The 23663-nt window shown below is 49.2% G+C and overlaps 1 protein-coding gene across 1 annotated transcript in view; it reads left to right on the top strand.

Moving 5' to 3' along the window:
• The window catches only part of DOCK1 (dedicator of cytokinesis 1), a 461498-nt gene that overhangs the window by 29045 nt on the left and 408790 nt on the right, over positions 1–23663 (top strand). Inside the window, exons 2-3 of the mRNA XM_019654186.1 lie at positions 17305–17388; positions 22456–22496. Of these exons, the coding sequence (XP_019509731.1) occupies positions 17305–17388; positions 22456–22496 (125 nt within the window). The remainder of the gene's footprint in view (positions 1–17304; positions 17389–22455; positions 22497–23663) is intronic.

The raw sequence follows: 23663 nt of genomic DNA, 5'->3' as shown, positions 1-23663 counted from the left end.
GGAAACATTGTGTTAAGAGAGTTTTTCAAAGTATTTCAAGAGTAAAACACGCAATCGCGCGCGCGCGCACACACACCCACACACACACACTCTACGTCCGTCCCCTGCATATCTTCCCAAGTCCTCGGGGGAGGCTGTCTGGCCACGTGAGGGCCCTTCGCCCATCACAGGAAGGTGAGGCAGCAGCTCAGGGGCCGTCAAGTCCCTCCTCTCTCGTGCAGAGAGCTCGGCCAAGCCCAGGGACTTGCCTTCCAGAATCGGTCAAATAGATGACCACACATGAAAAAAGTCTTCAGTGTTGCAGGCAGATTGTTTTCAGTCGTGCTCTCCAGTGATGAAATGTAGGTCCCGTGTTCGTGTGATGCCTGACTGGGTTTCCCAGGAACATGGATGGAGTGAGGAAACACTCTTTCCTTGAAACTGGGGCCAGTTAAGGTGTGTGTTGAGTTGTCTGCGCTGGGTCCCCGTTTCCAGTCCCCAGAGGCACGTGGTGCCCAAACCCCCGTGGATGCTGATCGGGGCTCTGTTACTGATAGTTTGTTTCCTGTGGACCATGGGAGGCAGTTTCTGGGAAGCTTCCGGTGTTCTGCTGAGGTGGGCAGCCCCGTGTCAGTGTGGCAGTGCAGAGAGGGCGTCAGCTGGTCACTGCCATGGCCTCTGATCGCCTGAGTCGTCGTTAAACATAAGGACCTTTGCGGCGATCACTCCCTTGTTGGGAAAGTGTTACGTGAGGGGCTGAGGGCACCGCTGGACAGGGCCACCACCTGCACACATACGCTATTTTTATAAAAGTAGCTTCACTGAGATTATTCATAGACCGTGGAGTTCACCTGTTTGGAGTACGCAATTCAATGCAATATTAATATTACATCATTCATTTTTAAAAGCTGGATCTATATTTTTATCTACAAGTTTTGAAAAGTGTACCTTTTCTACATGGGTTACTTGTAAAGTGACAACGGCACCTTAGGCAAAACAGGGACAAGCCTTGTCCCGCTCTGCCCCTTAAAGGTGCTGCTGAAAAGTGTAAACACCTGCAGAAAGATTGCAAAGGCAGACTTAGGTTTCTCACCCTGAAACGGAAGAAGAGACAGGCCTGCCACATTCACTCAGGGTGGGGGTGGAAAACGGTGTGTCACAGATCGGCTCCCTTCCGGAGTAATTCAAACTGAAAAACGACGGGGGATTATAAATTTTTCTACCTAGGAAAGTACTGCTCCTTTAACAAGATTAAAGGATTTCCAACCTTCCTTAGCTTGAAAACTAAAATATATTTAGTACATATTTAGTATATTAAGTATTAAAAACTCATATGTAAACTACATATAAAACACTATCCATCCATACATGTATATGCATACCTCACACATGCATCACACATACTTACCTATACATCATGCACACATGTAGGCACAGCCTCTCCTAGTAGCAGTGGGGTGGGTGAGGGGTGGCACGCTGAACGAGGCCCTCCGGGGTCAGGTGGAGCGGACAGAGTTTGGTTCCGGGTCCGAGGGCCAGCACCCTGGACCAGAGGTGCTGTTTTCCCGGAGTCTCAGCTTATGAAACCCACGATTCGTGAGTCCAGGTTTTCAGCTACGATTAACCCCAAACTCCCTATCCCTGGGGGTGTGTCTAAACCACTCTGGTCCTTTGGGCTTGACTTTCCCTCCTCTCCCTCACAAGGGGCCCTTGACCCCGTCCGCCCTCCCGAGGTGGGGGATGCGCGCCAGCAGGGTTTGCGTCACCCCACCTGGCCCCCAGAGCCGGCCGTGGCCGTGTGTTTGCCAGCCAGCTGGGCGTGCAGGTCCCGTGCCTCACCCCTGCCTCCCTCCCTGAGTGTGCCCTCCTACCCTAGAACCTTTCCCCTGGGCCTCTGGGCACCCTCTGGGTCCCGCCCACCCTTGCTGGGTGATGGTGCAGGTCCTGACAGGGAGGGAGGGCGTTCCTTGTTCAGGGGCCTCGCCATCTGCTCCCTGCCCAGTACCCTGGATTTCCCTCTGCGTGTGTTTGCCCACCCGTCCCGGCTGGGTCCTGATGTTGGTTGCATGTGCACTGTGCGCTGGGCCCTGGGGACATGAGGTTAACAGCCCCCCACTCCTGTTCTCAGGGAGCCCTGTCTGTGGGCGGGGAGCGGGGAGCTTCAGGACACCCCTAGGCCCGGCAGTGCCTTTGGGAATTACAGAAAGGCGCCCGCTTGGGGCAGACATTCTGCTCGGCAAACAGAAAATGGGCTGGATTTCAGCTCCTCCTCACCACTTTGAAGCTGAGCCTTTGTGCAGTCAACAACCCACCCAACCGCATATGGTAGTCTTGAATGGGTAGGTGGGTGAGGGTTAGTCCTATGATATTTCCCCAGGGTATTGGTGGCTCCCTTGTTTTATTGCAGAGGAGCGGGGCAGAGCTGGGACATGGATGGATCTCTCTGTGTGAACAGAGCATAGGGCACCGAATGTCCTTTTCATGCAGTAACTATATATTCATGTTAGGAAAATGTAGGGGTTGGACTGATGCAGGAAGGATCTAGAGGGGAAAAGTATTACTGGAGAATATTTCACCTAAAAAAGACTTGGTGACAAGGTTTGCTTGTGACAGTCCTTGTGTGGTAGTAGATGATATTTTGTGTGACTTTTGACATCTTTCCGCCTGGTTTTGTAAGAGCTATTCAGGGAGGGCCAGAGGGAGAGGGGCCAGGGAGGAAGGTCCGGGTCCAGCTGCCCTGGGCCTTGTAGCAACGCACACACCAGGGTCAGACACTTGGCCCAGACCCGATGTCCCCGCCTTCCAGACCCGAGACTCTGAACAGGCAACTTAACATCGCCAAGCCTCAGTTGTGTTTTCATTAACCTGAAAAATGGGGACGATAGTAGTAATACCTGCCTTGTGAGGTTTTGTGATGGTTATATCAGATAATCCTCGAGAAGCGTGCCGTATGGCTGTCCCATGGCCGGGGGTTAGCAGCGCGTTACGGTTTTTGCTGGTCGGGTCATTTGGAGGCCTGGCTTCCCACTAGAGTTCGTTTGCATCCTGTCGGTATCAGCTACATCTCCGGTTTTGGCCTGAGGGAGGTGGTTTGAGGTTGTGAGCTCTCTTGGCGTAGGAATCGTGACTTGTTAGTCCCCACCTGCTCCTCAGTGCTCACCTGGGACCTGGGGTGTCCATGTTCCTCCTTTGCTGGATTGGATGGCTGGCGGTCGTAGAGGTTCTGGTGCATACTGCTTGTGGGGTGCACTTAGCCAGATATGACATGGAAAGGCAGTTTCTCCTCTAGACTGGGGTCCCGTTCCTGGGATTAATGGAATTGCTATTTCATTATGTCTCAAGGGCTTTCTGGAGTAAGGGATCTGGGGCCTTTGACACTGCCCACAATTGTCACAGCCCCTTTGAAGCCGAGGAGGCTGGTTATGGAGGAGGCACCCTGACACCCTTGTTTGTGAAGCAACAGCATAGTTGCTCTTTGTTTGCGAGGCGCAGAACAGCCAGGGAGGGAGGGCTGTTCTCCCCGCCAGCGGTCACATGGGACCCACAGCCAGCAGGCAGCACGGGCTGCTTTCCCCGTTCATTGCTCAGAGCTTTAGATGCAGAAATGGGGAGGCTGTTAGTACCTATCTCATAGGCTGTCAGGGGTGAAATGAGGAAATGCATGAAGTCTTAAGTGGAGAGGCGGGTCTTAGTAAGTGCAGGATGAAAACTAGCTGTGATTATTACTATGACAATGGTGACGGTGGTGGTGACGGTGGTGGTGGTGATGGAGGTATTGGTGTTGGTGGTTATTGGTGGTGGTGATGATTGTGGTGATGGTATTGTTATTGTTGGTGGTAATGACGATGGTGGTGATGGTGAACACCCCATCTTCCTCACTGAATGCCTTTGGGGCATAGGCCTCATGGGAACAGTGCAAGTAGAATATCCCTCATTTGTAGTTGGGATTTTTCCTAGGAAATTGTTTTGGTGGAGGAAATACTTTTCTATGTGTGTGGGGGTTGGGAGTGTTGTGGCTTCTCAGTGGTCAGCCATGGTATTATCTAGAGCACACTGGTAAGTCAGCAAAGCAACAGGGAATTGCAGGGAAATGAGTGTTTTCTGATGTCAAATCTGTTGGAGCTTTAAAAGTTAAAAATGAAACACAGAAACAAATAGCGGAGAGATGGTCACTGGTCAATTTTTTGCTCAGTGCATTAAAAAGAAATACTGAGTGGATTCTGTCTGTTGCTATCATGGTGGACACATTGCTGTGTGCATTTTCTGGGATGGATTCTCTCCTGCTTTCCTTTTATCCTCGTTTGCTTTTGTCCTATTCAGCAGCAACTGTATAAGCAAGCCAATAGGTGTTTATAGCCTCTTGCTAAGTATTTCTACCATGGTGCGAAAGCAATTTTATTATGTGGTGCTGTATTTTTATAGCCAGTTGAAATGACCATTAAAATATAACATAGCTCGTCAGGCTCACGGTATCTCTGCTGGAGAAGCACTGTCCTTCGAAATGGGGACCTGCGTCCTGGAAAGAGAAACCTGGGGAGCCACAGCCTGAGACCTGTGCAGCCACACAGAACCTTGCACTGACTTCTTTTTCGTTTTTTAAATTTTGGTAAAATATGCGTAACATAAAATTTACCATTTTAACCATTTTTTTAGGAGTGCAGTTCAGTGACATAAGTATACTGACCTTATTGTACAACTGTCACACCATCCATCTCCAGAACTTTGTCGTCTTGCAAAACTGAAACTCTGTCCCCAAAGAAACACTAAGTCCCCACCTCCACTCGCCCTGTCCCCTGGCAGCCACTATCCCACTTTCTGTCCCTATGAATTTGCCTACTCTCAGGACCTCATGGAAGTTGGGCCATACAGCATTTGTCCTTTTGTGACTGTTATTTGACTTCGTGCAGTGTTCTCAGGGTTCATCCATGCTGTAGCGTGTGTCAGCATTTCCTTCATTTTTAAGACCGATCTGTGTTCCGTTACACTTGTAGACCATACCTGGTTTACCTCCTCATCCGTGGGTGGACACTTGCTTGCTTCCACCTGTTGGCTCTTGTCAATCGTGCTGCTCGGAGCATGGGTGTACAATTATCTGTTCGAGTTCCTGCTTTCAATTCTTTTGGCTATAGAGCCAGAAGTGGAATTTCTGGGTCATATATTAATTACATATTAATTTTTTCAGGAACCACCAAACTGTTTTCCATGCAGCCACACCGTTTCACATTCTACCAGCAGTGCAAAAAGGTTCCGATTTTTCTATCCGTACCAACACTTGTTATTTTCTGCTTTTTGGGGGGTGGAGGGAAGATAATAGCCATCCTAACCGTCTTGAAAATTTAAATAAATTTTGGATGAGGAACTTTGTACTTTTATTTTCATTGGGCCTTGGGATTGATGTAGCCAGTCCTGCTGGGAACCGACGCTGTCTTGGGCATGCTGGTGTTCTGTGGATGCTGAGGCATGTTCAAGAATTTGAAGGCCTGGGCCGGGGTGGTTTTAGCAGTTTCGTGACCTGATGGGGAAGACAGAGGCTCGTGCTGTCTGGGCCTAACGGCAGTTCCTGGGAGGCCCTGCTCTGCCGAGTAGCCCTGGGGACAGCGACCAGCCAGGCAGGGTGAGCCTCGCAGCATCTGCTGGATTGTTTAATGCCTCGTCCTGGATCTGTAGTCATGCCTGGGTGTCCACGTTGCATGATGCTTGCAAGCGGGTCCTGTGGCCTGCTCTGTGAAGGGCAGCCCACCTGCAAACACCCTTTCAATTAACATACTGCTCCTCCCCTCTTTGCATGCCGTCCACCGAAGGCAAATTTATCAAGCGATTAACTAAGGAAAGGCTTGTCTTGTGCCCTCCAGGAACTTGTGCCACGCACTCATGGCTCCGACAGGCGTGCTGGCGGGAGGCCTTGGATCAGTCCCCTCCTCGTGCCTGATAAACCAGACAGAGTGCCAGGTGGCCCAGGTCTGGCCAAGTCATGACCTTGGCTCCCTCCTTCAAGGCTGTGCTGGGAAGTGCTCTCCTTCCTGTTCTCCGGCTTCCCCTTGCAAGTGTGGAAATCTCCCTTCTCCCCACGCGGGGTGTCTGGGCCAGGTCTACACCGCAGCTGCCCGGTGTTGCTTCTCCCCTCCGGAACAAGCGAGCTGTGTCTGCGCAGCCTGATTAGCAGTTTGCATTGGAGTGCGCAGACATCTGAACAGGCGCCCCTTCCAGAGCACAGCCCTCTGTGGGGATTCCTGGGGGGCAGGGACTGCCCTGACCTTTGGGCTCTGACAGCGGCTTCCAGATCTTGTGTGGAGGCCCCGCAGGCTCGGAGTGTGTCCCCTCTGTTTGCTCTTGTAGAACTGACTGCATGTACCCACCAGCTCAGCAAGTGAGAGAGCAGAAGGGCCTCAGAGGAGAGAGCGGGGCAGGAGGGGGCATGGCAAAGATGCTCCGTGGGAAGATGCCAACATACTGGTTGTTGGGCTCTGCACATGCGTTGCTGCCAGAGGAAAGCAGTTCCTCACTTTGCACTTGAACCCTTTTAAATTACAGGTGACATTTATTGTGTACCTTTTATGGGCTAGCCCCCGCTGGGTAAGCCTTCACATGCTGACGTCACCCCGTTTCACAGAGGGCGAAACTGAGCCTCACTGAGCCTGGGTTACTGCCCAGGGGCACAGAGCTGGGGTTTCGGGTTGAGCCCGTGTCTCGACTGCAATCTGAGTGCCCTGCTCAGAGGGAATGGCCGGGCTGGTCTGCAGAGGTCAAGAGAGGTGACCTGATGCCCTGAGCGGCCAGCCAGCCTTGACAGAGGGACCTGCCATGGTCCATGGAGATGAGTTGCCCTGGGGTCCTGTGTCAGGAGGTGTTGAGGGGCTCTTTTACTTTTCAGGTGCATCACACAGGTACATCTGTCTGCCTACTCCCTCATCTGCGAAATGGGGCAAAGAAGCGGACTGGCCGTGCCGTCCAGTGTGTGGGAGGCTCAGGGCGGGCAGAGGGAGGGGGCCGAGTGCACTGTGGCCTGAAGCGCCTCTTCCTGGAGCACGAGTCCTGAAACCCTGGGCTGCAGGGAGGGCTCACCACCAGGGGTCTCTGCCAAAGCCGCTTCCTGAACACCCCACGCCCCAGCGTGCTCAGCTTTGCTGCTGTTCTCAGAGGGCTCGATTGTTTCTTAATCTGCAACCTCATTGTTTATATCAAAGCTAAATAATGCAACGCTCAAGAGGAGGAATTTCAACCAAGTACAAAGACACCAGATGTTTCTGGTGCTGAGTCAGTCTTCCCCGGAACTCCAGGCTTAGGGGTGCCCGCCGCCTGCTCGCGTCCTGCCTACCCTCTCTGTCTGCCATCCTGCCTGCCATCCTGCCCACCACCCCTGCCCGCCGTCCTGCCCAGCACCGCTGCCCCATGTCCTGCCCACCGCCCCTGCCCACCGTCCCTGCCCGCCATCCTGCCCACCATCACTGCCCACCCTCCTGCTCTCTGTCCTTGCCCACCATTCTGCCTGCTATTGCTGCGTGCCCTCTCTGCCCACTGTCCCTGCCCACCGCTCCTGCCCACCCTCTCCACCTGTCACTGCCCGCTGTCGCCTGCTGGCCTCCTGGCAGCTTGGAGGTGCTGGGTGCTTTTACCACCTGCAGCTTCTCAGAAAGTGCGGGCACCTCCGGTCAAGGCTGAAATTCCCATTGTTTGAAAACATGTTCACAAAATGATTTGTGAGAGAAAGTTCATTGCGGCCTTATTTATTATAGCTCCAAATGGGAAATAAGTAACCCAAAGTCCGTCAATGGAAGAACAAACAGACACATTGTGATATGTTGTTATGGTGGAATACCATCTACAACAAAAAGAATCAGCCACTGATAACCATGGTGAGTGACTCTCAACATGTTGCGTGAAAGAAGGCGGCATAAAGGTGTACAGAGAATTGCCTTTGTATCCAAGAATTGACCAAACTCATGTATAATTTTGGGGTTTGATAGAATCCAAGAATTCACCTTGGTGACACATAAATTATAAAATGGTGTCGTGGGAGGAGAATTGCCAGGAGACGGGCATGGGAGCACCCTCTGGAAATCTCATTTGGGTTTGCCTCAGGTAGAGAATTACCCCACACTCATTGAATGATCCTCTAGATTGTGCACTTTATTCTATCCATATATATACACACATACACATGTATATATATGCAGACGTCGGTGAGCGAACTTATGTGTATAGTTCTATGGTTCTGTGGTTCATTTGTTCTATAGTTCACTGCATTACATTTTTTTCTGTTTTCAGATAGTAGATACTGTTGTCTTGACACAATACCCAGGAATCTGGGGTTTCAGCAGAGCAGATGGAAGGGGCGCTAACAGCTCGTGGGGACCACAGGATGGGCTTTGCTGTGGGGCGTTGTGGCTCGGTGCACTTGCCCGCTTCTGCGTGCAGAAACTGACCTGGGGATGAGGAAGATGTGTTGACTTACCTGACAGGTGGATGGGGAATAGGAGATGCCGTTGATATGAGAGTGAATGATTTGAAAAGAAGAGAGGAGAAAGAGTGACCTCATACTCTACATTACAAATCACTAGAGACTTCTCTCACTGGAGCCCAGTAAGCGGAGTTGGGGGCCTGGCAAAGTGACCTTGTTATTCAGCATCCCAGATAAATGAGGCAAAGCCCGTTTTTCTCCTCTGCTCCTTTCTCGATTCTGGAGTGTCCCCAGCAGTGCAGACCTGGCTCACCCTTCCCAGGTGTGTGTTTTCACTGTGCCCTTTAGGCAGAACCCGTTTGGCTGGTGGGGGGAAGTGCAATCCTGGCCAGGTTTATAGTTGAGAAAGTAAGGCTTGCGTCACATCAGTCCCTGGGCTGGTCTTGGCTGCCCTGGTTCTCATCAGGAATTTCACTGGGACCAGCCCCTGCTGGTGGCGTGCACTGGGCTCACATTCCACATGGCTGCCTGGCCTGCATGGCTGATTTGGCCCTGGTGGTGGGTGTGGGCCCCAGAGGTCCCATGAAGTCCCCATAGCCTGGTGGCAGGGGAGGTGTCTGGCTGTTTACTGGCATATATTTTGCTGAATTGCAATAACCTTTCTGTCTTGAAGAAGGACGATTAAGCAGATTAAAATCTCCCCCCGTCTCTTCTCTACGCCTCTTTGCGGCTGAGCAAAATTAAATGCAAAAATAGGTAATTTTCAGGTCAGTTAAGTCTTGTCTTATTTGGTGGATTTGCAAAGACCATCAATAATGAGGTCAGTGGTTTTCTGTCCTAGCACTGACTTGATGGAAGATGAAAGTCTTGAAAAGTGGAGCCTTATTTTTTCTGTCATGGAAAAGCAGTAAAGCCAGCATTCATCCACAACCCAGTGCATTTCCTAAGAAACCTGCATGTTTGGGCCCTGTGACCTTTTGGACTAGATAGAAATGTGATAGTTGCTGCCTAGTTGTGGGTAAGGCGGACAGTGATATTCTGAAGAAAGATATTAAAATATCTTTGAATTGTGTGTATCACTTCTATTAGAATTTGATAAAAGACGCTTTCATATATTTCTTTTCACACTCTTGTCTGCACCATCTCTCCCACCTGTTTCCATACAAAAGGCAAAAAGAAACACTGAATAACAAATGGTGGCTACTTTATCTTCCGATTGCCCTGCTCCATTTTTTTAATTATTAGATGCGTGCCTTGGTTCTAATATCCAAGTGTTGTGTGGAGTCCTGTCGTTGGGGGTTTTATTGACAGAGACACACTGTCTCTGCTCCTAAAAGAAAGATAGGAACCCAGAAGTAACTTTGCAACTTTGGAAGTAGTATCCTTTTGGGAAGTATGGTTCCTCTCTCTCTCTCTCTCTCTCTCTCTCTCTCTCTCTCTCTCTCTCTCTTTTTCTCTCTCTCTCTCTCTTTCTCCCTGTCTCTCCTCCTCCCTGCCCCCACCCCCCACTTTTCTAGATGTGTCCTTTGACCTGAACCGGTCACCCTTGTTTTTCCCTCACTTCCCCTTCTGGGGTGACTCTGATGTGTTGAACCAGGTAAGGGGAACTGCAACCCCCCCCAGGCAGTTTGTATGTGGAGCCACTGACTGTTTCACGGCTCACAGTGATCGGAGATGTTAGATCCACTAGCGATGGTCCTCATTCACTTTACCAGCCTTTGCTTTTATTCACTGCTTCTTTTTTAATTATTATGGTAAAATAGACATTACATAAATTTACCATTTTAACCAGCATTAGGTGTTCGGTTCTGTGCCATGAAGCACATTCACATTGTCGTGCAACCATCACCAGGACGGGTCTCCAGAACTTTCCACGTTCCCCAGCTGAACGTCCACTGCCTACTAATCCCCAGCCCCTCCCCCAGCCCCTGGCACCCCTCACTCTGCTTGTCTCTATGAATTTGAGTCCTCTGGCGCCTCATATAAGTGGGATCATACAATATCTGGCCTTTTGTGTCTGGCTTTTTCACTGAGCATAATGTCTTCAAGGTAGCATGTGTCAGAATTCCTTCCTTTTTAAGGCTGACTAATAGTCTGTTGTACGGGGTAGACCACGTTTTGCTTGTTCGTTCCTCCTTCGATGGCCACTCGGGTTACTTCCACAGCATAGCTGCTGGAATGCTGCTGCTGTGAACGTGGATGGACCGCTCTCGGGTTAAGTCCGTGCTTTCCTGTCTTTTGGCTGCATGCCTGGAAAGGATGCATATAACCTTCTGATCCTTGCTACACCATTGTTTCCCGAATGAGTCCGGTGTGTGTCAGGGCTGTTCCTTAGAGACCAGGCTGTGGCCTGACTACCGCCTGGGGCTGCACTGGGCTCCAGCCCCAGCGTCAGCTCAGCACTGGACCAGAGCAGAGGCTCGGGAACGGCGGAGTGTGTTGTTGTCATGGATTAGAGACACGTGTGGAGTTTATGAAACTGGAGTACGGGTGGCCCTTTAGAATGAAGCCCCCCAGGGGCACAGACGGGGAGGGCTCGAGCCGGGTCCCCTTAAAGATACGGTCGGCATTTTCCCCAGCCCTGACAAGGCGTGTGCTTCCCAGCGTTTTGTTCCAACTGAAGGCAAGACGGAGGGAATGAGATCGCAGGCAGAGCAATTCATTTTCACAAATTGACTTTTTAAAAGAATTAATTAACTTTTAAATTGCTACTTGAAATCCCGAAGTCATGTTTCAAGAGGACTCTGTGTGCGGTAGGGAAACTGAGCTGAGCAGATTCGAGAAGTAATGTGTGGTCATGTCCGCGCTTTGGGTGCTTTAAGGAGGCTTTGAACCTGAGTGCTGATGGTGGGTTATCCCATTACAGGGCAGAGACCAAAGCCGAGCCTGCAAAGCTAATACTGTGTCTCTCTTTCTTATTGATGGAATAAATCTTGGGCTCCTGGATCTTTCTGTGGAGGGCAAGATCGTTTTGAAGAGGAAGAAATGATTCAGTTTTTGCTTTCATTCTATTGCCTCCTTACAAGAAGGAACGCGTCATGATCTGGTGAAATTCAGTGAATTTTTATTGAGTGCCTGCAAGGCATGGTGTTAGCTACTGTGGGAAATCCAATGATTAATAAACATTTACTTCCCCCAAGGAGTTTGGTCTGGAGGGAGAGACAGACAGAGAGAGAAGCAATCGTGCAGGGCTGTGGGATGACAGAGTGGATAGGAGCGGTCAGGAGCGAGCAATTAGTTCAGGCACGTGTGCCTCTGTTTTGGGTCGTGGGAGAAAGTCAGAACTCAGTCAGGACCTGGAGAAGGATGTGAAGTTAAAGGCAGGACTCGCAGACAGGTGGGGTCTTCAGAGGTGGTGGGAGGAAGGAGAAGCTTGTGGAGAGCTCAGGGAGAGGGGGAGCTGGGGGGACGGAGGAGGACTGGGGGTGGGCTGAAGTCCCGTATCACAGGGCTTTGAATGCTGTGCTAGAGAGTGTAACCACAGTTCAGAAAGTCCACAGAAATGGTAAGATTTTAGCGTAAGATTAAAGAAGATAATTCTGGTGACAGAAGAAAAGAGAGTTTATGCAATTAATATAAATTTAGCTGGGAGATCAGCCAAAATATCATTTTTTCATCTCAATGAGAGGTGGTGAAAACTTGTCCCAGGCAGAGTGGGGTGGTGGCGACAGTCTGCAAGAGACAGCACAGGGTCTCAGGCTGCTGTCAGATCTCCATGCCACCTCGAACAAGTCATAACTCCCCTGTAGGGCTCTTGTGTTTTCATCTGTTAAATAGGTTGATGGACTGTCATGGGGTTTTTTGCCCCCTAATGTCAGAATAGTCAAATAGGTTTTTTTTGTTTTTCCCTGAATAGGAGTTATGTTTCATCCAGTCCTCCTTCTGTACCAATTGGGATGATCGTGTAATCATATGATTCTGCTTTCTTCTGTCAATGTGGTGAATTACACTGATTGGTTTTTGGATGTTAAACCAACCCTGCATTTCTGAAATCACCCCACCTTGGCTTCTCCTGTGTAAGGAAAGGGGACTCCGTGAGCATGATGCTTTAGACATTGGTGGACTTTAGGAATGCACAGCCTGTTTACCTGTCAGGGAACTCCAAGCTGGATGTTGTAATTTACCAGGTAGCCACCAGGAGTACAACCTGAGGCTCAGAGATGACCGACTCTGGCCGAGTGGTGAGGATGGGATAACGCAGGACTTTGTCACTCTGTCCCTTGATCTGTGCTGGCCTCTGGCTTTGTACAGCCCTTCTGCTGGCTGCTCACACATGGGCAACTCTGCGCCGCTGTAAACTCTGATGAGGGAAATGGGAACAATTATGTGTCCACCTCACAGGACTGTTGTGAAGGTTAAATTAGTCTGAATATGTGAAGCTCTTAGCTCACTGACTAGCCCGGAGAATAGACTCACTAAATGTCAGTCAGTATAACAGCAGCAGCATTATTGCCATCATCACCGCTGGCGTCACCATCATCACCATCACCACCACTGTCATCACCATCACCATCATCATCACCGTCATCATTACCATCATCATCATCACAGCTATCACCATTGTCACCATCACCGTCATCACCATCACCATCACCATCACCATCACCATCACCATCATGGTATGCCAGCATCACACCATCAGCAGCAGCAGCTTCGTCTGTAGTATCATCACCATCAGTATTATTAATGTGGGTGCAGTGGAAGCCCTCTCTGTGATTTAGGAGCGGAGGTTCTTTCCTGGCATCTCTGGGCAGACGTTTTTAGGGTGATCAGGAGATTGCGCAGAGCTGATGACTGTCCCTGTTCACATCTCTGATGCATATGTGCTGTGTGGGAACAGACTGGAGCGTTAATTTGGAGACAAAATCCAACTTAGACAAGATCCAGGTGCTCATGCACCCCAGGCTAATGTCTGCTCTTTCAGAAACAGAAAAAAACACCATCCTGGGAAAGAAGTGTCGTGTTGCGTATGTCCCTGCATCCGTTCCCGTGTCACTTTTCACAACAAGTCATGCTTCTACACTGGACTCTGCAGTCCAGGATTAAGAGATTGACACGACTGTGCGTGCGTACCCAGTGCCATGCGTCGCAGCCAGGCTAGTAGAAGGATAAATGGACCGGAAGAGGAGGTATATAGCTCAGCAGCTAGAGCGGGGGTGAACGCCACACCCTCCAAAGATGTCCGTGGACACTGGGTGACCATATTCTCTTGTGGAGCTGTTCCCAGATCTTAACTTTGGAAAAATAAAGAAGACAAGTTGGGTGACTTGCAAAAAGGCTGACATCTTTGTGCTTCTGTCAGATGCCCTCTGTCACCATCCTTCATAAAGGAGAAGACACTTTTGCTCTTTCTGTCGGATCTCACTCCCCCAAAAGAGGCGTCTTTGCAAGGTTAAAAAATCAGAATGAAGAATAATCTTTTACATCGAATCCTTTTGGGTTTATTTAACAAAAATGCACTGCATGGTCCTCATTTTTCTATCACCCAAGAATTGAGGAACCTCAGCCACAGACTGGTCAGATTCAGATGCCTGCAGGTGGGAGCCCTGCAGCTGGGACCCCTGCGCCAGCTGCCTTAAGCAGTGAATAAATAAACACACCACAAATACCACGTTCCCATTGTTTCCCCCACACCCCCCTGTGTGTGTTTCCTACTGCCGCTGTAGCAAATGACCACAGACTTCGGGGCTTAAACAACACGCATTGATAATCTCAACAGTTTCAGAGATCAGAAGTCCTACAACCAGGGTGTGTGCCTTCTGGGGCTCTGGGTGGGAGTCCACGGCCCCCTCGCCTTTTCCAGTTTCTAGAGGTGCCCACATTCCTTGGCCCGCGGCCCCTTCCTTGCTCACTTCGGCCTCTGCTTCCATCATCACGTCTCCTTCTCTCTGACTCGGACCCTCCTGTCTCCATCTTATGTGGACCCTCGTGATCACACTGGGCCCACGTGATAACCCAGGACCTGCATCCCCATCTCAATGACCCTAATCACATCTGCCATGTCAGGTGCCATATTTGCAGCTTCTGGGATTCGGATGTGGGTGACTCTGGGGGGGGGGGCGTGATTCTATCTGTCTCACTTCCTCCCTCCCTCCCATCCCCTGTGCAGTAATCTTATACAGTTGATTTGCCTTTAATATGGGACTGTTTAGGCAGTAATACTAGGAAGGACAAACGGCAGGGGCCACACGCGTAAAGCCTGGGGGGCCCTTTTTTCCTTCATCTGTAAAATCAGGGGTCTTGAAGGCTCATGTCATAGTGAAATGGGGAGTTTCTGTGTTCGTGTGTGAGACTTTCACAGCTGCTTTTGTCTGCCTCCTTCAGAGATGGAGGGAGCCGTCACATAAAGGGTTTTGCACATGTGCCTTCCAGAGTCACGCAGACCTGAATGTGTTTCGTTAGAGTGGATGTGCTCATTTTATTTTATTTTTATTATTTCTGATGTGTGTATTTTTTCCTTGTCTGTAACAGAGTAGACACGCTGGCAGGGATGCTGGTCAGAGCTGTGATAAATGTGTGTATGTTTCCTCAAGGCCTGGGAATATGGTTACGGGGAGCTGGAAGGCAGGGCGTGCTCTGAGTTTCCTGTACCTAAAGCAGTTATTTCTTGTTAAAGAGTCACCATAAAATGCTAAATAAACTTCAGTAACTACTAATAATCATTTATGTCCGTTGAGGACATTACATTTTTATGAATTTTGGTGGAAATACCAGGAAATACCTGGGAAAATGGAGTTGTCTGCATCGGTATGGCTTTCGATGTATTCGGATGTTTGCGAGCATGTGATCATATGCTTGCTCTGGCTTTTTGAAAGGATTCTGGTATGGACAGACGTCTTTGCTGCAGTGCAAAGTAACCCTCTCAGCCACAGTGAGAGCCTCTGCCATTTACTGAGCATTCACTGTGCGACCCCTTTGCGCCAATTCGCCAAATCCTTTGGCCGCGTTATTTTCTTTAAGACACAAAATGCATGCACTCCTATGAGGTGTAAGTTTCAATATTCTTATCCTACAGACAGGGAAGCTGAAAATGGGGAGGGTGGGTTATTTGCTGGAGGTCACCCAGGTCCTGGGGTAGAAGCCTTGCTCTGGGTTTTGTCTGGCTCCGGAGACTACGGACATCACAGCAGGGAGGCCGCCTGGGCCTGATAGTCTGACTGCCGTCACAGCTGGAGGAGGCTCAGTCCTGGAGCTGACAACCGATTCAGAGGGCTGTGGTGCCGGGGATGTTTTGAGAAGGGGGTTCACAAAGCCAACCCACACTCGGACCTGGCTTTCTGGAAGAGATGGCATCCTATGGGAAGACCCTTTTGGCGAGGAGGATAAGTCGGTACACGCGGTGTGGGGCAGGCCAGCTTCCTCCCTTCAGGGCGAAGGCGGGACCGGGACTGACGTGTGTGGTTGGAAGGGACCCGCCATACTTGCTGGGGGAGTTTGCACGGGAGATGATCAAGGATGCTTTTAGAGATGGTCACATAAAGGTCGCACTTCAGGGTGGCCTGGTCTGGCGGGTGCTCAGGATGGGCGAGAGCTTGATCAGGGGTTTGGAGATGAGTTTCCACCGAGTATGATGCCTTTTTAGGAGAACCATTGGGAAGAAAGGACATGACTGTATCACTGTATTTTTTTTAAATTGAGAGTAGAAAAATTGAATAATTTTTGGGTCTCAAACACTTTCTAACATCCTTTTTTCACTGTAACAGTTGTTTTATCCCGTAATGCTTGAGTACAAATGTAGTCTGAGTTTCATGATATGATTTCTTAAGGGCTTATCTAGAATAGGAACGGCTTTATGTCAGCATAAAGATTCGGGATTTCAGAGATTCATCTAGTATTGCCAGTTTTAAGGATTTCTTCTTAATATTGGACATATTTTTGCCTATTTGATTGTAACCTAGCTTTTTGGTTTAATAGCAACATATATACAGAGGGTGACAAAAAATGTATAGACATTTTAAGAAAGGAAAACTGTATTAAAATTGTAATACTCAATGTATACCGATAACAAAAGATGAATACAAGTCACGTTTGACTTCTGCAATTACAAGAGGTGCTCAAAGGGTTCCCATCAGTGTCCAGACACTTCTGATTGTGGCGAACTGCTGCTTGAGCAACGTTGACCAAAATGTCCACTTGTATACATTTTTTTGGCACCCCAGTATATATTTTTTACCAATTTGGTTTTTAAAGAGTTTTCCGTCCACATGTAATGGATGCATAGAAAAAAGTCATTTAATAAAAAAAAAATTAATTAATGGAAATAGAAGTAGTATGTGAAGTGATCATTAAAACGTTAACAATACCTCAGCTTTCTTCCTGTTACAAACGTTATGCAGCCACTAAAAGAATCAAGCTCTGAGACGTGGTACAATGTGCCTGAACCTTGAAAACATGCTAAATGGAAGAAGCCAGACATAAAAGGACAATACTGTGTGATCCCTTTTATGTAAGAAAGGTAGAGTCACTGAATTCGTAGAGACAGAAAGTAGGTTCAGGTTATTGGGCTGGGGTGAGCGAGGAATGGGACGTATTAGTGAATGGGTATGAGTTTTCTCTTTGGGGTGATGAAGTAGTTTTGGAAATTGATAGTGGTGTTGGTAGCACAGCATTGTGAATGGAAGTGATGCCATTGAATTGTAACTTAAAAATGGTTAAAAAGGCAAATTTTGCATCATGTATTATATTTTACCACAATTTTAAAAAAAACCACTTATGGTTGTCTGGTATCCTGCGTAGTTATAAATCTCTTCTATTTAAATGATCACTGTTTATTTTTGTCTCTTGAACGCAAAGGCTACTTTGTGGTGTCAGAGGCTGATCCAGGGGAAGTCTGAATATGGTTTAATATTAAAAACAAGCAGGAACAGCCCAGCACTGTGACTTCAACCTCCACTAACACTGTCTTACCCTGTTTTCTTTCTTCTCAGCTTTTTATAACTATGATGCCAGGGGAGTGGATGAACTTTCTTTACAAATAGGAGACACCGTGCACATCTTGGAAACATATGAAGGTGCGTATACATTTTGGTATCTGTTCTCTTATCTTTTGGGGGCAGTTAGCACGCTTTTTTTGATGCTCAGTGGGCAAAGCATTACCCTGTTAAGGAAGCAGGTGTATGCATCTCCCTGTCTCATGTGACCCATATTCTTGCATGGTGGATACCGTTTCAGGTCAGGGTGGTAACCAGGCTCTCCGTTACTTAAATAATGCTTTCTTAAGATGAAATTAAAACTAAAACTTCCCGTTTTTAACCTGTAAAGTTTTCTGTTGAAAAAGCTGTTTTCATTAAGAACAAAAAACCAAAAAAACATTGATTCTTTATTTGCAAATGTATATAAATTCTGACTGTTAACAACTGGCCACTTGAAATAATTTCTTTAAATACTTTTAAGATATTTTAGTGTTTGAGTCATTGCTTTGAGGTGTTTGATGGGAATGTGAGATATTTTATGCTCACAGATTTGTTAACAGCATCCTCAGAGGAACCCAAATTGTCATTTCTTATTTTGTTTCCTTTTTTTTTTTATAAATCGGTGACCCCATTTTCCTGGGAGTGAACAGAGATTGTCACAGCTATGTGGGACGTGGTCCAGGGAAGCAATTGCTCTAATTATCCAATAAATATACTGTGAGTGACAGTGGTTTTTCGATGTCCTTGGTTTTTCAGGCAATTGTTTTTCATATGTAGGCTGTTTGAACGGGCCACCTTTCGTTTTGTACCATGATGATAGTTGCAGGGAAGAGTGGCGATGACAGGCTGGATTTGTCGAGTCCTCGGATCCGGGAGTTTTTTAAAGATTGAGTTTCAGCGTTGGTGGCTTTATTTCCTGCTCGGAGGGGTAGCTCCCTGACAGCACAGGAAGAAAACCAACTGATGAAAGTCAATAATTTCAACAGCAAAATTGCTTTTAGATTGGGTTTCGCCAAACCCGTCCAAAGAGGAGGTGGGGGTGGGAGAGGCATTGCAGGCGTCCCAGAGTTATCAACACATTGAACTTCAGACTCCAAGTCTCTGAAATCCACTTTGCACAAGAGTGAAGCCCAGTGAGCTGTTACGCGCTCGGCCAGCTGCAGCTTGCCCCAGTGCCCCTCATGGCTTCCTGTGCTGGGCGCAGCCTCTTAAAATGCCCGCGTCCATGTCCTTCATGTGCCCGTGAGGTGCGCGCTGGCGTGGAATTCCATTCCTTTTGCACCCTTTACCCTGCACCAGTCCTGTTGGGGAGAAAAAATGGCTCTAGTGGCGGATGCCTGGAAGCAGATGTAACGCTGCACAAACAGAGCTGGTCCGTAAGTGAATGAGTAGTTGTGACGGGCGCCTTCTGCTTGTTTCAATTTTCACAGCTGACAGTTGTATTGCCTTATCTGCTCTCAGTATATATTGCCAGTGGCTGAGAGGAAACAGAGAGAAATTAACTCAAGGTTAAGGATCAAGTCTCTCATCTCAGACACTTTTCTGATCTGAAGGGAAAAATGCTCTTATGTCTTTTATGTTTGCCCCCGGGTCAGTCGAAGCTGAAATCCTGGTTAATAAACACAGGGCAGTGACGTCATTCCTGAATAGAGGGCAGTTTCCTGTGCAGCCTGGGTATGTGGGGACTGCCACTTCTTGTCCTTTGCTTCGCAAGAAGAATGTCCCATTTAAAGGAAAGGAATCCCTAGGCGAGTCAGTGGCCCATGTTATACATTTAACTTAAAAAAGGACAAAAACAGGATAGCAGGCGTTTGACGTTTGGCCCACATGGGAAAGGACTCTTCAGTAAGCGTTTAATTGCTGGCTAGTCCTTCCTGTACATTTTGATTAAAATACTCCAGTCTTCGTAAAGACCCTTTGATGTGAAATGAATTCCCTTATTTGGAAACTGCCTTTTGGTTTGAATAAGAACCTGGTTGGAGAAATACATCCGGGGAATTAGCTTGGACTTGGGGAAACTGGGTGATTTTCTTACCATCAACTATAAAGGGAATAATTGTTTTTCTACTATTTCCTCTTGTTCTGTTTGAATTTCACGGATTGTATTAGAGTTTGGCATTTCCCGCCCCCCCCCCCCACACACTTTTCCTCTAAGAAAATTTATTTCTGTTTGTCAAATTTGATTTTCTTTTTCTATGTGATCCTTTTCAGGATATTACTGCGATTGCTCCCGAGGCTATAATTTCTAAAGGATCACTCTCTATATTAAGGTTCAAAAACCAAATTTACCTTCAAGTTATGGTTCATTTCTCTCAGGCTCATGAAGGCTTGGAGCCTGAAACCGGAAGTTTACAGGCCACTCTGAAGGTGGGAGAGCTTTGAGGGGTCATTGAGGGCACGTTCCTGCCTTTAGGCCATGTCTGGGGTCAAGGGGACGGGAGGGGTGAACCGAGATCACAGCTGTTTATTCTGTGACTCCCGCCAGGCCAGGCTAACGATGTGCCAGTCCTGCCAAGGCTGCCACTTACCCATCTCCATAAGGGTCTCCTGGGGCTGAAGGCTGTTCCCGAGGGAGCGCGCAGGCTTTGCACAAAGATCAGGAAATCATCCTTTTCATCCAACCACCATCTCTGCCCTGCAACGGGTTTGTGGTTTGCCCCCTGCTTGTCTGGGGGAGTCCTGCAGTTTCTGAGCTCTTGGAGGGCAGAAAATTGGGCCCAGTCTATCTCTAGGTTTGCTCTGGCTAGGGCGGTGTCTGGTGGGCTCAGTTGGTTGAAAGAAAAATCATGCAGAAAGTCTCGGGGAGGAAACCCTTAGGTTTCCCTTTTGCTCAGGGAGGCCACTGAAAAAAGACACTGCCATCTGCTATCAACACGCCAAAGAAAAGATTTCCCCAGAGCTCACCCTTCTCACAGAAAACCCGTCTGCTGTGTGTGGAGGGGCTGTCTGTTTGCTTGTGTGCTTTTACGGGTTGGCGTGTGTGTATTTTTCATGTGTGTCAGTGTGGTTGGCTGTAACTCTGATTCTGTTTCTGACTTGTTACTCGGTGCTGTACTCAAAGATGCACTCCTGTTGTCTGAGTATGTTCAGTCCGAGGCTCTCACTGCTTTGTGGGCGCTCCCCACGGTTTACTAATCGCCCTCCCAGCTACGAGCACTCGCATTGCCCCCGCTGCTGCCACCTGGATCGCGCTGCCATGCGTGCTATGTCTGTCCCACTGGGCGTGGGTGGGCGTGCTTTCCCAGGAGGCTGGTCGCTGGTCACAAGGTGTGGGGATAGAGACTGTGGATGAGGAGGGACAGCTGCCCCCACACTGACGGCCCCAGTTTGCACTCCCACCCACAGTGCCCAGGGGCGACGCGTGTCCTGTGGTATCCCAGCCTCGACCACGCTAATAATTGTGCAGTAACATTGTTTTCTAAATTTTCACTTCTCCGGTTTAAGTTTGAGCATCTCTTTCTTTATATGTAAATCTTTTGGATTTCTTCTTCTATGCACTGTTTACGAACTTTCCTTACGTTTTACCTGGTTTCTGTCTTGTTCTTGTCACTTTGCAGCATTTCCTTGAATATTCTAGGACATTAGTCCCTTGTCAGTTTCAGAAAAGAAAGGGTATGTTAATCCTGAAAATGCAGGGAGGACACAGTGACAGGAACGAGGACAGTCCTTGCCACTGAGTAAATGTAGCTCTGACCAGCCAGCTGTGTTCACCTCCTCACTGTCCCCGTGTCACTGGGCTGGGCTGGCACGTGGGGACCGCGGAGGTGGACACCGTGGCTCTCAGGCGATGACCCTCCCACTGCGGCTGCAGCCTAGATGTTCTGTGTCTGTGGTGCCCCCACGCCGTCCGTGTGTCCCCTGTCGGGAAAGTGCAGTGGGTGCAGCTGGTCGTCTGGGTCTTAGCAGATTCTCCGCAAGGTGCCCGGGCGGGTGCAGGGGTGCAGCTCCTGTCCTGACTGCCCACGAAGCATCTGTATAAGAATCCCCCGAGGAGCCTGCTCATTTTCTCCCCCCTTTTCTGGTGTTCACCTCTGGTTGTGGAAATGACTGCTGTTTAAGGGGGAGCTGCCACTGCCGAGGATTGGGCCCATGTTCGCTTTCTGAGCTGATTCCCACCCCTGGTTTCTAAGGCCTGATTTTCTGACACTGTATGAAACCCGTATGTGGCTACTCTGCAAATTTTCCCACCTTGCGCCTTCCACGGGCTCGCATGGTCCTCTGGCCTGTCTCCTTCCTCCAGTGGCGCAGAGTCGGAACGTGTCTGAGCTTTGGATGGACTTGCCCCCAGCGAGGTGACCTAAAGCGACTGAGCGTGTTCAGGATATGGAAGCTGACGTCAAGCTGCCGTGGAGTTGTTGGGCGGCTGGTGACTGGCCGTGGACCCACAGGGATTTGGGGGACAGTGTCTGCCCTCAGCCTGAGTGGGGGTGCCAAGGGTGTAGTCAGGCCTGGTCTGTCATTGAAGGGTTGCTTCCACTGAGCATGTCATCTATGCCCACAGTTCCAGCGTGTATGTCTTCTGCGTTCCCTATTGTCTTTCGCTCCCTCCTGGAGGGATGGGAACTTGAGCCCAGGCCAGAGCCCAGGGGTAGGAGGGCCCTGTTCCTGGGCTGCTGCTTCCTGCTGAGGGCTGCGCCTTGGTCACAGAAGCACTTTGTGAGGTCATGGCCACCCCAGGGCAGGCACAGCTCCTCTGAATTGAAGAGGGAGGGGTCCCAGCTCTCAATAGCATTTCTGTGTGGAGCAGCTCTTGATGATCTTAGGATGCTGGTATTTGTACTTGGCAGTGACCCTGATCCAAGCCTGACAGAGGGAGCGAGAGGAAAATGCGGGCTCAGGGAGCCTACTCAGGGATGAGCGGTCAGGAGGACATCCCTCCTCCCAGAATTGTGCTCCCTGACTTAAAATTGATGCCTTCAAGGCCATGTGTGGCTGACGGAGATGAAGAAGCGAGGCCTGTCTGCTCGGGCTACTAGCCAGGCCCCAGGATAGCTTTGAGATGCTCTCTACAAAACCCCATAGTTTGTCTCCAGGGCCTTGGGATTATTGAATTCAGGTGACGAACTGACGTCCCAGGTCCTGCAGAGCAGTTCCACACCATGTGAAGGTGTGGCCAGGACCCTGGGACCCTCCTGAACTAACCGTGTCATCTTTGTGTTTCCTTAGGGTGGTACAGAGGTTACACCTTAAGAAAAAAATCTAAGAAGGTAAGTCCTTTTTAGTAAACCCAGTGCATACCCCTTCATAAATCACCCTGTGAGAAGAAATCAATTCTGTCTCATTTGTACCTAAGAGTTTTCCTTCTGTATCTCTTTCTCTGAATTTAAACAATATATGGGCTGAAGTGTGGGCTGCCCCGAATTGTTTCCTTCTGCACAGTATGTGCATGCAGGACTTGCAGCTGCGTTTCCGTGGCTGTGACTCGGTGTTGACCTGCTGTCACAGAGCATGGAACCCTCTTTCCCTGGTGGAATTCTTATCTGGTTTAAGCACAGTATGTGTCAGACGATGACGTGGGTACAGTGACTTTAGGAAGCAAACCCAAAACACTCCTCGTGATTTTCAGCTTTATGTTATCGCTGATGATGAAGGAACAGGTTTGCCGAGGTCACGCGTGCTCCTCGCCCTCTCGCTGGTAACTGTTTTGATACCACACGGTGTCAGCTGGCAGAAGGGGGTCCTGCTTCGCCAGGGCAGCTGGCATGCATGGTTGTGTGAGTTTCTGAAGCTCGGACGTGCAATTACACCTCGGTCATTGTGGTGGACACTCCTGCAGGCAGCTCGGCTGTGGCTTGCCGTTCTTAGCTCCACAAAACCTAATTATGGCTCTGCTGTTTCGTTTCATGATTTTGAAGTCATGTCCATTCTAAGCTGTGGTTGTGCTGTGCACGTTAAGTTATACATGTTAATATCTAATTATGCTTGACAGATGGTTCATTTTACTTCTGCTTCGTACCTCCGCCTCTCATTATCTCCTCGTTGGGCTGGGCCCCTCTTGTGGCCCCGAGGCTGTAACTAAGGCTTCTGAAGCCCAGTGGCCTGAGCGAGGCCCCCCCACCCCCGGCCTGCCAGGATCAGACCCTACCCATCCAGTGTCCTGGGGCCGTGAGGCCTGAACAGGGCAGGCTCAGCCAGCTGGACAGGGGGCTAGATTTCTCCAGGGAAAGCTCTGTTCCGCATGGATTGCCCTTCCGTACTTAGGGTGCCTTCCTGAGGGTGCAGCCCCGAGTTTTATCTGAGAACGCCACAGCAAGGACTTACTAATAGAGAGACTAGAATGATGGCTGACCGGGGCTTCCTCTGCTGCTCAGCCTCTCTTTCTGCCTCTCCTTCCCTCGCTGTGATAATTCTTCATATGAAATTTGGCCACTTTC

This window comes from Hipposideros armiger, unplaced genomic scaffold (assembly GCF_001890085.2).
Source record: "Hipposideros armiger isolate ML-2016 unplaced genomic scaffold, ASM189008v1 scaffold_216, whole genome shotgun sequence".
NCBI lineage: Eukaryota > Metazoa > Chordata > Mammalia > Chiroptera > Hipposideridae > Hipposideros > Hipposideros armiger.
Note: the sequence above shows the minus strand (reverse complement) of the source record. Positions and strands in the feature narration are given on the sequence as shown.